General features: G+C 37.9%; 1 protein-coding gene across 3 annotated transcripts in view; it reads right to left on the bottom strand.

Moving 5' to 3' along the window:
- The window catches only part of SMOC1 (SPARC related modular calcium binding 1), a 159214-nt gene extending 143815 nt beyond the window's left edge, over positions 1–15399 (bottom strand). For 2 of the 3 annotated variants that reach the window (XM_075192636.1, XM_075192637.1), the window contains exon 1: positions 15092–15399. In XM_075192636.1, coding sequence (XP_075048737.1) covers positions 15092–15190 — 99 coding nt within the window. In that variant the 5' untranslated portion in view covers positions 15191–15399. Of the gene's footprint in view, positions 1–3248; positions 3342–15091 lie in introns of those variants that run through there. The other variant, XM_075192640.1, reaches the window with a different exon arrangement.
- Between the last annotated feature and the right edge of the window lie 217 nt (positions 15400–15616).

Below are 15616 nucleotides of genomic sequence, written 5' to 3'. Positions count from 1 at the left end.
TGTCACAGAGGAGCTTACAATCTAATTTCCTTAACACAGGCACACGCACACACACACACACACACACACACACACACACTAGGGCAATTTAGTCAAAGGGCAATTAAACTACAAGTATGGTTTTTTTTACTGTGGGAGGAAAACAGAACACCCAGAGGAAACAAATGTGAATATTGGGTCAACGCAGTTAGAACCTTAGTTGGATTCAAAAATGCTAACCACTGTGCCTACATTTGAGAAAAGTCAGCATGCAACTACAACCTCCTTCTTTTGAAACAAGTACATCCTACACACCAGGCTTCATATGTTATTGATAAAAAGCTGTTTGGAAAAATAAAACCACTCCGACCTAAAACAAACATATTTAGGCGTACAGCTGGCAGCGTATCGGCACCACAAATATCTATACCTTCCACTGGACCATAACTTGTCTGCTGAACTTAAATTCTTCTGGTCCCCAGTCCTTGCCTAATGTCCCTCTTCATTTAAGGCCAAAGTTTCATGACTACCTGTCAGCCATTATATACCACAGCTGTGTTTTGGCTGCATTCTGAGCTGTGAAACTGATTTCACGAGTCAGGCAGCAAAACTTTTGTCAGGGTACAATGGATTCGACCAGTAGTTCTTTTATTTTGACTTATGTGCCTATGCTCCTATAGGGACATGCTTAAAAAAAATGATTGTGATGCCACGGCAACTACGATAAACAGTCGCCTTCTGTTTTTAATGGCACAATATGGTTTTTGTATTTGCCTGTGGTTGTTTGGACAGATAGCAGAGGCAAAGTAATGAAAGAAACAAAACAACATAGTTCAATGAGGAGAAAAAAGCTACAATATTATGAAAGAAAAAAAAACATATACAAAAAAAGGAAAAGTTACATTTTCTTTTAGACACAGTAAGTATCCTGGGGGTAAATTTATCAAGCTGCGGGTTTGAAAAAGTGGAGATGTTGCCTATAGCAACCAATCCGATTCTAGCTGTCATTTTATAGAATGTACTGAATAAATGATAACTAGAATGTGATTGGTTGCTGTAGGCAACATCTCCACTTTTTCAAACCCGCAGCTTGATAAATTTATCCCTTGGTCTTTGGCTGGGTCTCTTCAATTCTGTATTATTATATTAACAGTATTACATGTTTTTCCTAAATGCTGCTCAAGCTAAGGCTTGAGCAGCATTTACTGTGATTTTGTCCATTGAATTAATGCATATATTTTTGCCAATTTAAGGTCTAGGCAGATGGATATATATGTTGTACCTGTCAAAAGTAAATTTTATTGTTATCTGTGGTGCTACTTTTGCCCTTCCATTGAAAGTAATAATAATTATTTTTACAATTACAATTTTTTGTAGCTGGGTAGAAAGTAACTGGTGTGGATTGGGCCAAATCAGCGGTCTTATATCATTTTACCTGTCCTTATTATCTATCTAGTTCAGTGATGGGCAACATGTGGCCCCCAAGTCCTTCCTGCTTTGATGACAGATTAGTTTTTTATTGCTTGTTTTTCTTACAGTAAAACGTCTGCTGGTATGTTATTACCAATAGTTGTTTCTTTCTTTGATTAAATGTATTGTTTTTAATTTATCACTGAGATTAAGGGCTATTTGCGATCTTTTTGAAGGTTAGAAGACCCCCCATGCGATCTGCAAAATATATCAGATCGCCAGAGATGGGGCTTCTTTCAGCCTATCGAGGGGTCACCGTCAGCTTTGCATGGAGAAGCCAGTTTAACAAGGTCTGCAGGATGGCAATAGCAGAGGATAATGAATGAATATTTTAATACTTTACCTGTTTTTTACTTTTTTCCTTTTTTTCGATTAGTGAGACTGAGGGCCAAGCCTAGGCCTTATGTTCCACTGCTCACGTGCAAACCGGCTAGATGGCTCGCGCAGGCGGATAGCTCAGCACCCTTGGTGAGATTGTAATGTTAAATCATGACGTTAGGTTGTGTTCTGTAGCTGGGATAAGTGGAGATAAAAACTAGTCCTATCGCCATGTATTAGTAAACAGATTATGAAGATATCGTAACCAAAGAAACAAAAGAATGGGCGCTTCTGTGACATGCCCATAGGTAAAATCAATATAATCCACAATATTAAAAATCCCCACAAACCGATTAAATTAAACTTGGTAATAATGATTGCAGCTCTTCTACGGGATTGTTGTGTATCAATCCCTAGTTTTTACTGCAGACATAAAATAACAAATATGAAAAGCGCAAATCTATTATACCAGGTAAAATATATCACCTCAAATTCAGCAAATCTCATATAAAATTATTTATTGTAGAATGATCATTAGATTTAGATGACATAATGAATGCATAAAAATATAAAAAACAAAATATAAACAATACATAAAAAACATAAAATAAAATAAAATGTCCAGTTCAAATCCTCATAAGGATCACAGCACAGTATTAGCAGCAAATAATAGTCTAACCTATATCATACTTGCCAACCTTGGAGATCACCCCTCTGGAAGATTTCCAAAGTTGCCCGTATCTTGGGGGAGTGGCCACGCTAATTGCGTCATTAGGCCCCATCCCCTCGACACAATGCCAGTGTCGGCCTAATATAGCAGGGGGTGGAGCCAAGATGTCCCGATTTTCCCCGCCCACGCCCCAAAATTCGGGAGTCTCCCGGACATTCCGGGAGAATAGGCAACTATGCAGAAGATATTAACACTGCTCATATAATATCCTTATAATTAATGTTAATCATTTTACTATACTGCATATTGTAACCTATATTGTTATAATAAGTAATACTGTCATTACTGAGAGTTATAATTGCTGAGTGACATTATCCCTTCAGTATTATCATTATTATTATTATTTAAGAACATATCTGTAATAATGTAATTTATAATGTTTGTGAATTTATATGGGCATATTTAAGGTTGGTGTCAACAAGGCTTTGTTCATTGTATATAATGCAGCCAAATGAATGTTTTATAATACGCAATACAGGTGTGAGCATGTAACACTTAGGATAAAAGCAGCTCTTGTTTTAAAATTAGTTCACAATACTTGCTTGGCTGAAATCCCATTTTGCTTAAGGTGTTTTTAGATTTAATGTAGAGTGAGACATTATCGCAATGTGCTCTTAAATATTAAGATGTAAAACAGCAAGTTCAGATAGATAGACAGATAAGGATTGAACTAACTTTCATATTTATCAGAAAACTCAGACAGGGACAGCAGTCACATTAAACTGCTGTCCTTATGAAGTTTATCATTTACCTTTTCTCTGCCTCTTCAGTGCGAAGAGAACTGTGTTGACGGCATCCTCCTGCAAATCCTAGTGCGCACAAGCTGACCGAAAGTATTGGGCATGCGCACAGGAAGCCATTGCAGTGTGAGTGACCGATGAACCTGAGTCATGTGACAGGGAGGGATCACATGATCCCTCCACAGATGCGCCGTCCAGCTCTGCTCTTCGTAGCAGAGCTGACAGCACTGGAAATATACAATTCCGAAAATGTAGGCCAGCTACATTAACATGGAGAAAAAGAGAAAAAATTAGATATTCTGATATTGATAAATAGCATTACTGAGCAGTTCCCATACACCTTTATGGAGACGATATCTGCTACGATGCAATGATCATAAATCGCAATTTTGCGGTTAATCCTCGAAAAACTATGTTTTTCCAGGATTTAACAGACGATTAATGTTTAATAACTAGGCCCCTATGACAGAGAGAGATAGATAGATAGATGATAGATATTAGATAGACAGATATAAGATAGATAGATGATAGAAATTAGATATTAGATAGATAGATGATAGATATGAGATAGATAAATAGATAGATGATAGATATGAGATAGATAGAAAGATATGAGATATATAGATATATATGAGATAGATAGATAGATGATAGATATGAGATAGATTTGAAATAGATAGATATAAGATAGATAGATATTAGATAGATATGAAATAGAGAGATAGATATTAGATAGATATGAGATAGATGATAGATATCAGATAGATAGATATCAGATAGATAGATAGATATATATTACATAGATATGGGATAGATAGATAGATAGATATTAAATAGATCCATGGTAGATATTAGATAGATATGAGATAGACAGATTATAGAAATTAAATAGATAGATATGAGATAGATAGTTACATAATGTGTGATTAAGAATACCTTCCATATGCTGCTTTCACAATGCTTAGCATCTAAAGGGTTAAGAATTAGTCATCTTCATGTCTTCATGCTTAATAAATTCAAGAGCTCTGATTTTCCAATAGAGAAAAGTCTGTTTGGATTTTGCAATGAACTGTGTGATTAGGATGGAAAAACAAGCAAAAGCCCCGTGAAACCAGTGTTTGGCCCTGTGCATGTATACAATAGCTAACATGATAAATTAAAATAAAAATGTCAGGAGACTGTCAATCTGTTTTACACATTAGCTCATAGTAAGTATAAAACTGTTGAGACATAAGCAAGTGATTGTTCTCACAAATGTCTGTATCTGAATCTGAAACAAGGAGAGCAGTCAAAATACAGGAATATATTCCAGACCACTTGAACGAACGCTTTGCCTCATTGAATTTTCTGCAAATATTGCCTTATTTGTGCTCCCTGATTTCGCTTTCTCTTATTATTGCATCATTCTGTCATTTAAGAGCTCTCCCTTATAACGGTGATCTCTTACTTAGTCCTCAGATACTCAGCCAGTCGTCAGTACCTGGAAAGCAAGTACGCTTATAATGATCAGAAACATTCTTTACATAAAGCAACATAATTTGGTATTTACTGAATTCTATACAGTCCAGAGATAAAGATCTCTTTATTAGGAATTGAAAAGACGATCAAGAAAGAGAAAAAAAAAAGAATTCGGAGTATAATGTGTGGAAGTTGTCATATAGTGCCAAATAGTAATAATTAATTAGGGGCATTAAGTGGCAAATATATGTTTAAAAATTCCAGGATCTTATCACAACTTAGAATACCGGAGATGAAGTTCAGATCATAGGAGAAAATAATTTTAACTGTGGTTAATAAGCTTCCTTTTATAACCCTATCGAAGGACAGTGCAGTCAGCCTCTTCCAGCTTGGAACTGGCGAATATCCGAGAACAATGGGCCCTATTTATTAATCTGCGTCTTGATTTTCTATTGCCGATTATTGAAGCAATAGGAAATCAATTATTGACGTAATTTATTAATAAGATATAGTCGGGGCAGCCATCACACCAATAGCACTTTAGAGGTTACTGTAGACTTCCCAATACATTTACATGAGGAACAAGCTCTGTTCCAAAAGCAACACAAGTAAAGAGCCATTAGGTGTGGTGGAAGCAGAAACAATGTAATTTAAAAAACATCAGTGGATATGATCCCTTATGCTGTACTTGACTGATTAAAATCCACTTTGCCTTATGGAAAATATTATTTGTTCCAGCCTGCACTAATAGTGCCTGGCAAACTAAACCTAATAGCAGATGGCTGCCAGTTACCATTATATTAGTCCCTATATTATACTTGCCATCTCTGGAGATCACCCCTCCTGCAGATCGCCAAAGTTGGCCGTATCTTGGGGGCGAGGTCACGTAAATCACGTCATTAGGCCCCACCCCCTGACATACAATACCAATTTTTGGCCTATTATAGCAGGGGGCGGGGCCATGATGATGCAATTAGCACTTCAACAATGAAGCGGGCAGGATTCGGGAAGTTGCCCTGCTTACCCAGGGCAACCCAGGGGTCCGGGAGAGGTCCAAGAAATTTGGGAGTGTCCCGGACATCCCGGGAGGGTAGGCAAATATGGCCTATATTTGTCTCTATACTGCTATTAAAATGAAGGGTATTTATTCCAATATGCTACTAAAGGCCATATCTGCCCCTGAAAAAAAATGAACCATTATAAAACTCACTTGGGTAGAGTACAATAAACTTGTTAATGCAAATGAACCAGAAGCATCGGAAAAACATACAAATTAGGTCCCTGAGGTTTCTAAACAGGTTCATCCCAACAATAACTATGAACATGAATTTGGTATCTCACTGTTTACATTATAATAATTATGCAGCATACAACAATAATATTGTGCAATTTTGTTTGGGCTATATAATGTTATTTTGAAATTATATTTGCCTACAGTCATGTAATATGTCATGTAATATGTCATGTAATTACATCTGTGAAACTGATTGGCAGCCAAGTGTATAGAAAAGTGTGAGAAACATCTACAGTACATTACAGATTAATAAGTAACAATCTATCTGTAACATTACCTGAACTAATCAGCTGATCTACTTTTTTGGGTGAATACATAATTTTGATCATACTTGCCAACTCTCCTGGAATGTCCGGGAGACTCCCGAATTTCGGGTAGGTCTCCCGGAATCCCGGGAGAGCTGGCGATTCTCCCGCATCTGCCCACTTCACTAAATTAGAGCCGGCATGTATGGGCGGAGGGGGCGGGGCTTCGTGAGTCGTGTAATTTTGGCCCCGCCCCCAGTGATGTAATGCTTGTTTGGGGTCTTTTTACCACTGTAAAAAGACCCAAAACAGGCATTACGTCACCGGGGGCGGGGCAAAAATTATGCAATTCCCGAGCTTGCACTTACCTGAAGGGGTTAACACGGGATGTAGACCCGACCAATAATGTTGAGGGGAGGGTCTTGTGTCTTTGCATAGTATGCTGCATTTCCTGGTCTGAGTAACTCGGCTGGCAAAATCCCGCCCACCCACGCCATTTTAAGTAAAGTTTTAAAGGTGAATGGTTGTTTGTACAACCTTTTAGTAGGGCTTATAGCAGTAAGTGGGGGAGGAAGGCACTGCGATCAGCGGCTGATATATACGGCTCTACATGGATGCTTTTATGTATACATACATATTAACTGGGCGGCACGGTGGCTTAGTGGTTAGCACTTCTGCCTCACAGCACTGGGGTCATGAGTTGGATTCCTGACCATGGCCTTATCTGTGTGTAGTTTGTATGTTCTCCCCGTGCTGGCGTGGGTTTCCTCCCGGTGCTACGGTTTCCTCCGACACACACATACTAGTAGGTTAATTGACTGTTATCTAATTGACCCTAGTATCTCTCTGTGCCTGTGTCTGGGACTGGGAATTTAGACTGTAAGCTCTAACGGGGCAGGGACTGATGTGACTGAGTACAGCGCTGCGGAATTAGTGGCGCTGTATAAATAGCTGATGATGATTATTATACCCACCAGAGCCGGAACCTGGTGCAAGAAGGAAATGTGACGCCTCCAAACTCTCTCTTTTAATCAAATTAATGTAAAATATTAATTCCCTGTGTCCCCCACCCCCCTTCATGTTTGCGCCTCTCTCGAACAGCCCTAGTTACGGCCATGATGCCCATTGAGGGCAGGTCAAGGATTGTATTGAAGGTTCATGTCATGTGGCAGCGGACCTAGATAGACCCAGGGAGCATCCCTAGGGCATCGCATATATGGGACACCACAAAATGTCATAAATTACATTTGCTGACTGCTAGATATTGTTATCAGATAATGCAGATGGAAATTGGCTAATTTGGTTTCTTATAAAATAACGATCCACGTAAAACTGGATAGGTACACTAAAAATACATAGGGGGGAATTCAATTCTCCCCAGCATAGCGCCGCGACTACTGTTATTACGGTAAAGTTAACCCGGATTTCTGCTCGCCTGAACCGCGAGCAAAGAACCGGCGTTGAAGTCACCGTAATGACGGTAATTAAGCGCACTTTTACCGTAATGACGGTAATAGTGTGCAGGCGCGTTACTTTTTACAGTAATGCGGCCAGTTGAATCTGCCCCATATTGTTAAGCTGGAATCATGAGCAATGATGATCAACTTGGTTCTCATATATGGGACCATATCTGTACTTATGATGTTGAGAGACAAGATTTAACTAGAGCTAGAGAATGGCAGGTGACTTGAACCTATATCTATACATTACATTCATATCAGCTCCTTCCTCACTTGCTGTGTCATATCAATGCTTTCTAAATCCTAAGTCATTTATTTAGATAACACGCTGCCACCTACAGTATTTAGAAAGCATATATTCATTCATCTAGATCAAGTGCACTGATATATTTACAATAAAATATATATACAATAAGGCTGCATGAGTCCTGGTACATTAAATCACCTCCTTTCACGGCAGTGAGTCGTATGTAAAATAAATTCTTATTTTCAAATTAAAAAAAAAGTATAAGTTTAATCAACTGTCCTAGGCATTTAGTTAAAGCAGACTATAGTAACAAGCTTTTGATTTTGGACACGTAGCATGTAATCTCTAATCTTGCAACAAAATAAAAATGTATATTTATACATTTTATTAATAGTGTTACAATGACTCATTTTATCTGGCTTACAGGGCCACTAGTATACCCTCGCCCCCCCGCCTCGAAGCTTTAAGAACTATGATTTTTTAAATCATTTTTAAAATGGATTGGAAACAACTTTTTGGATAAGTTTTAAACAGTTGTGGCACCATCATTTTTGTCATAATCATAAATCGCTCTTTTCTAAGTGTTTATAGTGTATGTGTGTGTGGTAGGAAAGGGTTAGACAATTTTTTAGCGGAAAAGTATATCCAGGGATACGACCGTTAATTAAAATGAAGGATAGTACTGGATATAGGGTAAAAATAGGACTGCAATATTGGGTCTGGGGGGATTTTCACAATTGAAACAGATTGGCGGTTGCTTAGTCTGGGTCAATTTCAAATATAAGTGCAGGATCGCAGGAGATCCATAATAGGTTGAACTTGATGGACTGGTGTCTTTTTTTCAACCTCATCAACTATGTTACTATGTTGACTACGGCAGTGGCGAGTTTAATACAGATGCATCAATGTCCTGATCATTTTTCCCCATTTATTTTTCACTATTGTAACATTTTCTGGATGAAATAACGGAGATTAGAACTTTTTACAGAAATTATGCATTTCAAGACTCCAGTCACAATTTTATGCTGCTCTCAGAGTTTCTGCCTGGTTTGAAAAGTGGAGATGTTGCCTATAGCAACCAATCAGATTCTAGCTGTCATTTAGTAGAATGTACTAAATAAATTATAACTAGTTTCTGATTGGTTGCTATAGGCAACATCTGCACTTTTCAAACCTGACGGAAACTCTCAGCTTGATAAATTTGCCCCCATGTGTGAACTTTAATCTACCTGTGAGTAGATACCCTTAAGGGTCCAAGGTAAAGTGATGTAAAATATTTGTATTGTTAAATAAGTAGCAGCTTGGTCCTCATATCTGAAAGAGAGTTACCATATATGTAGATCGATTCACAAACCGCTTAACACTCCAATTTTTTCTTGTGAAAATAAAATGACTCAGAACTTACGGTAAATTCTGCTATTAATTAATTTATATATCAAACACGCACATCTGCCATATTGATTTCATGCTGTTTCACTACGCCAGACACAAAGCACATGCTTAGTCAGGTACACCGCTGAATAGACCAATGTACAACCTATTTATAGGTTTGTTAATCTGCCAAATACTTGTCAGTCACTTTTATGGCATAACACATTGATGCCAAAAACAGGTATCTTATGCCCTATATTAAAGGCTATCAACGTTAAAACTGACCTACTGTAGAGGTGTCATAAAATATTTACAGAGCTTTGTTTGACACTTTGGCAGTGTGTATAGAGCCAATGCCGATGATTAACTTATATAATGCATTTATAGTAGAAAAGATTTATACACATATACATACATACATATACATATTTGTGCTGTCTCCCATTGTATTGTGATTTTGTTTGTCTCTGTACGGCGCTGCGGATGCCTTGTAGCGCCTTATAAATAAATATTAATAATAATAATAATAATACACCCAGATATCACTCCTAAAATAAGAGATCCAGTGAAGTACACACTGTTGTATGCACAATGAGGAATTGTGTGAGCATATATCACAAATTAAATATGATGCTATGATCAACAAACGGATCTTAGCAAATTGGGGCAGCACTGTGGCTTAGTGGTTAGCACTTCTGCCTCACAGCAGGTCATGAGTTCAATTCCTGGCCATGGCCTTATCTGTGTGGAGTTTGTATGTTCTCCCCGTGTTTGCCCGGATTTCCTCCGGGTGCTCCGGTTTCCTCCCACACTCCAAAAACACACTAGTATGTTAATTGGCTGCTATCAAATATTTACCCTACAGTGGCGCACACAGGGGGGGTTTCTGGTTCTCCAGAAACCCCTCCCCTCCGCGAACCAACGGTACTGTACAGCAGCCGCGGCGCTGTCAAAGAAGCGTCCGTATTGTATTGTAGTATAATACAGTACTGCCGCGGATGCTGCTTGACAGCACCGCGGCTGCTGTAGAATTCAGACTCGCCGAAATGGAGCTGCTGCTGCTCGCAATATTTTTTTTTTACCGGGGGGGCGGAGACCCCCCTTCTAAATCCTGCGTTCGCCCCTGCCCTAGTCTCTCTCTCACTGCGGAATTAGTGGCGCTATTTAAATATATGATGAAATATAAAAAATATGGCTGTAAAAGCAGTGGCATGTGGGTCACATTTCGGTCCATAAGCACTGCTCCATTGAGCTTAGAAATCTAAACTGAACCCTGGATTTTGTGCATCCCTTGTGTCTATCAAGATTCAGGTTTGGCCAAATGCATAAGATTGGGCCAGCAGAATCCATATACTCATTCCCTTGCAGTTTTAGAATTTTTTGTACAGGATCCAACATTCAACGGGATACTAAACTATGAATGTTGTCCATTCATATTAAAATCTAAATTTGTTAGGGGGGGACATTGTGCAGAGTTACAGTGAACAGCACATTACTCACTGCAACACAACAGGACTGATTTCTTATCAGATTAAACTTTTAATTGATTAATTTTCAAATTAGATGGAACATTGTCTACAAGGCTTACTTGCTGCGCTAAACCCATGAGAATAAGTAATTACTGTCTTCAATTACGTAACACTTTATTATAGTGATGAAGACAATTATTTTTAACATTGTAGACATTGAATATTAATATATGATATTTATATGCCGCTATGTAGTTTATTTTTAATTGAATAAAACATATTCAAACGGAGGTAGCTTGTTATACTTCTAAAATGTTTGATAATAACAGTTTCCCTCCCAGATTGTTAACCGATATATTTTTGGAATGAGCGCCAGTTCTCTGATGAAGGGGTAGTTCCAAAAATTGTTGTGAGTATTCCACAAACAAACTTATATTATATCCCTTTGTTGGTCTGAGTTAAGCCTCCGTGTTTTTTATTTGTATGCTATGATTAGGGGTAGTAGATTCCTGATCTGTGGAGTGTGCTCTTCGTATATAGCATATATCACATTTGTAATTTATAAGGGACTGTATTATTATATAAGGAATAAAAAAAACTGTTGAGTGATTTAATATGCTGACCAATAGAAACCAGTCAACTATATACTGTCATTAGTCTAACCCGTGCTAATTACAAGTTCTTTTCGATTTGTGCAGACCTCAATAAAGCCTTGTGCTATTATTAATAATAATAATAATCATAATAATAATAATAATATTAAAAAACAATATAACCTGTATAATAAGAAAAGTAAAGCAACAATTATGAGGTACTATATATATATATATATATATATATATATATATATATATATATATATATATATATGAGACACACAGACATAACCTCTACACTTTGCTTCTCTTTTACATACATTTGCTTTTCAAAGCAGTTATATTACATGTTATTCTGAGTGCAGTAATACCAAGGACTCATGTACACTGGACAGAAACCACCCCAGTGCTTTACCTGCAGTACATTTAGTTGATCTCATATTTTGGTCTACATCACATGTTATCAGAGAGAATCATGGGGGTCCATTTCTAACATTTGGTGCACAGGAAAAATGTGGGATTGCTCATGGCAACCAATCAGATTGTAATGGTCACATGAAAGCAAACATCTGATTGGTTTCTATGGGTAGCACCAACTTTATACTAGTTTTAGCAGAGGTCACCCATTGATCTCTATAGATAATGCATCCACTGTACACACTGAAGTCCCGGATGCACAGACTAGTTTTTTCAGGGAAAGCCTGTGATACAGCCAGGTTGCATCTTTGATTGATCACTATGGAGAAGGCTCTGTCAGTACACACTGACCGGTTTTCAAACGCAAGGAGGGCCAAAATACTACAAGCTGCATTCAAGGTTCTTCCTGCTTTTAAAACAACTGTCAATGTGTAGTGACAGTGTGTTCTCCACAGAGGTCAGTGACCTTCATCACAAATGTAAAGAACACTTCCAGATGTCACTGCATGAGAAAGCTGTATGTACTATATAGAACTGTAGCTCTCCAGGTGTGGTGAAACTACAAACTCCAGCAATGCCTTGCCAGCAGATGACCAGCTGATAGCTGCCAGGGCATGCTGGGACTTGTAGTTCCACAACACCTGGAGAGCCACAGTTTGGTCAGGCCAGCTATTGAACTTGCAGTGATCCAGGTATGTTCAAATGTTTTTGTGTCTACAGACATAACCCTAGTATTGTACCTAGTGCGTGCGATCTCCAAGTGGTCTTTCAGAAAACTGACTTATCAGCTACAGGCTGGGTGTGTCTGTTTTATCACTAGGAGGCTGGTCAGGGTCCGTAATGTGTCTGTACTAGCATAGGAGACCAATAGGCCGATGCTGTAGAGTTTGCTCATTTATGGTGTACATCAGTGTGATGAGCCAGATCATCCATTCCAACATCCTGTATTAAAGATACACAAGTGCAGTGTGTTCTCTGTATACAGTGATGCATATTATTATTAATGATCCTACCACCATGCACTATTATACTATTCCCTATCTTTTGGAATTAATTTTAAGGCCCTGATATGTCCAGGGAACATAGTAATGAATTTAGCTGTAAACCCTGGTCAGTGTATTAACTATTAAAATTCAATGTCACGCAGAATTTATATCTGCACGACCTCTTTCTGTCGGATGCTGAAGTCCTTAACGGCTTTCACCTTTTATCCTTTATAGAACAGGAACGATATGCACTAGATGTATAAAGTCTGGATGGGAATACAGTATCACATCCTTTTCCAACTGAATTTTAGTGTCCTCTTTAATCAGGGCTGGTGCTAGGGTCCATGGCGCCCTAGGCATTTTTACAAAATCGGCGGCTCCTCCCCTCCACTCACTGACACTAGTGAGTGGAGGGGAGGAGACGGAGCAGAGAGGCGGCGGTGGTGAGCAATAGCCTCTTCCTCCCCTCCCCGTGCATCTGAATGCTGTGCGGCGGCCATGACAGGTATGGTCAGCGGTCGCCGCACAGTTTTAAAGTAATTTATATTCTTGTGGCGCCCTCCAGAGCCCGGCGCCCTAGGCAAGTGCCTAACCTTGCCTAATGGGAGCGCCGGGCCTGTCTTTAATACATTCAAGAGTTCAGTATAATCACCACGAGTAGAACGGAGTATACAAATGGGGGACTTGTGATGTATACGTTTGGATGATTAGCACTTACGTTTCTATATGCTTGGAAAGGAAGATAATCACTTAACAATGCCAATAAACCATAATGCCATCTAATGAAACCGTTAATAAGTATAAACCTTATAAGACAAACATGTCAAGTTGACCTGGGTGACCTCTATGTTGCCTTTGCGCTAACCATGACTCTCTATTTATGCCCCGTAACAATGCAGGTGCCCTTTTATTCCTCTCCATTTGGTTTTCTTTGTCTTGATCAATCAAAATTTGCACAGAATGGAACTGTCAAGACAGAGAATCCTGTAGGCGTATAAACTACTGTAAGAAGATACACATGGGGACGTTGGCCAACAGCTAACATGGGAAGAGTAGTTATTTGCTTTTCATGCCAAACCAATGTAATTTACGACGTATGTGCCCAAACTGTTGCCGTAGTTTGGCTAACGGGTCATACAAATAGATTGCCCCATGTGTGGCGACTTTAACCTCCTATATTTAATTTATATTTAATTTAATTATGTTTCCTCTTATATCTAAAACTACTACACACCTATCTGCATCTAATACATCTCTCACTGCGATAAGGCCAGTGATATTGAACCTGTCAATCATTTCAGCATTGTCGTGTATGCTGTTAAGTTGTAATAGACACTTGTTTTTTGCTTATTATCATATGGGTCCAATATTTTTTATTTTTTTCTTCATTTTGGCAGTAACCTAAGAAAAATAATCAGGATTGTAACACTGTTTGGGGAAATATTTCCACAAAACAAATATACAAGAACGCAAGACTGCACCCAGACACTGAAATATTACGCTTATAAAAAGGTGCAAATGTGACACTAGAGAGTAATACTGTAAACAATGATTTGAAACCATCCATCCTTTACGCACTAAGGTTTGGGAAGAGCTCAATCCAGGTTTAAGCTTGTATTCAATAAATAAATTAACGAACAAGACTGTATAAAACAGTCAAAAGTTTTAAAGTAAATAAAGAAATATTGGAAAATCACAGCAAATGTAGCAGTTTGCATTTATCACATCTCATATTCATTATTTATATACTTTGCTACCAGTGGTACTGCTAAAAATAACAATTTGTCACACTTATAAAAAACGGTGTATTTTAATAACCTGGACAGCACACAATTAAACAAAGAAAAAAACAGTTTAAAACAAATGCAGGCTGTGTTCTTTTAATTAAAAGTATTTCTTATTATTTATGTATAAATATATAGTAACATTAAAAAATAATTTACATCTATATCTGCTTGTAAAGTTTTACAAACTATTACTAACAAAGCCCATAGAAAACACAGCTAAGCAAATCCCCTCAGTCCTGCATGGATTTTGTCTTGATTTATATTTGTAAAAATATTTATTATACTTTTTAAATGAAAACAATTATAGTAGTATTAAGTTTTCCTTTCCTTGCATTAAAAAAAAAAATATCTGATTAGCTAACATTTATTATATTTAAGAAAGAAAATATTTAACGACAGCAAAAATACGGTGGGTGTGTTTAAAAAAAACAAAAAAAGGTGAATTCAGATTACAGTAACAGACCATGGTTAAACATTGAGGGTAAATGTACATCTCAGAGTACAGTGATAAGTCAGTGTCTTACCCTGGGTCCAGTTTGTCTGTGATTCAAGGATTGCGGTAGATTCAGCAGTACAAGAAGGAACTGAGATGTTACAAAAATTGTGAGACTTCTCTGAATCATTTTTTTCACTTCAAAACAGGTGTAAAAATGAATAAAAAAAAATAAGTATGCATATAATTGTTAATCTTCTTAAGTTTGGTACACTAAGTCAAGTATGAACTTAAATGCATTTAAAAAAAAATAAAGACAGCAAGGTATGTGGAAATGCACAGATGTGTCTCCTGTAGCTCTTGCCTTTTCCTGTACTGGCAGCAGGTTTAAAGCATTAACACTTCCATTGGGATCCCATTATAAACCCGCTTGGAAAGGGGAGGGAGTATAGGGGGGTGGTAAATCATGTCTGACCCCTTCTTTTTTAACTTTTCTTGTGTGGTACTAAGCTGAGAGTGCTGCTGCCACCTACTGTTCAATAATGGAACTACAAACATTTTGCATTCTACATTGACATTACCATACTGTTACATTTAATTCCCTTATCTCTTGTGT

This window comes from Mixophyes fleayi, chromosome 12 (assembly GCF_038048845.1).
Source record: "Mixophyes fleayi isolate aMixFle1 chromosome 12, aMixFle1.hap1, whole genome shotgun sequence".
NCBI lineage: Eukaryota > Metazoa > Chordata > Amphibia > Anura > Limnodynastidae > Mixophyes > Mixophyes fleayi.
This window is presented reverse-complemented; position numbering and strand designations above follow the sequence as displayed.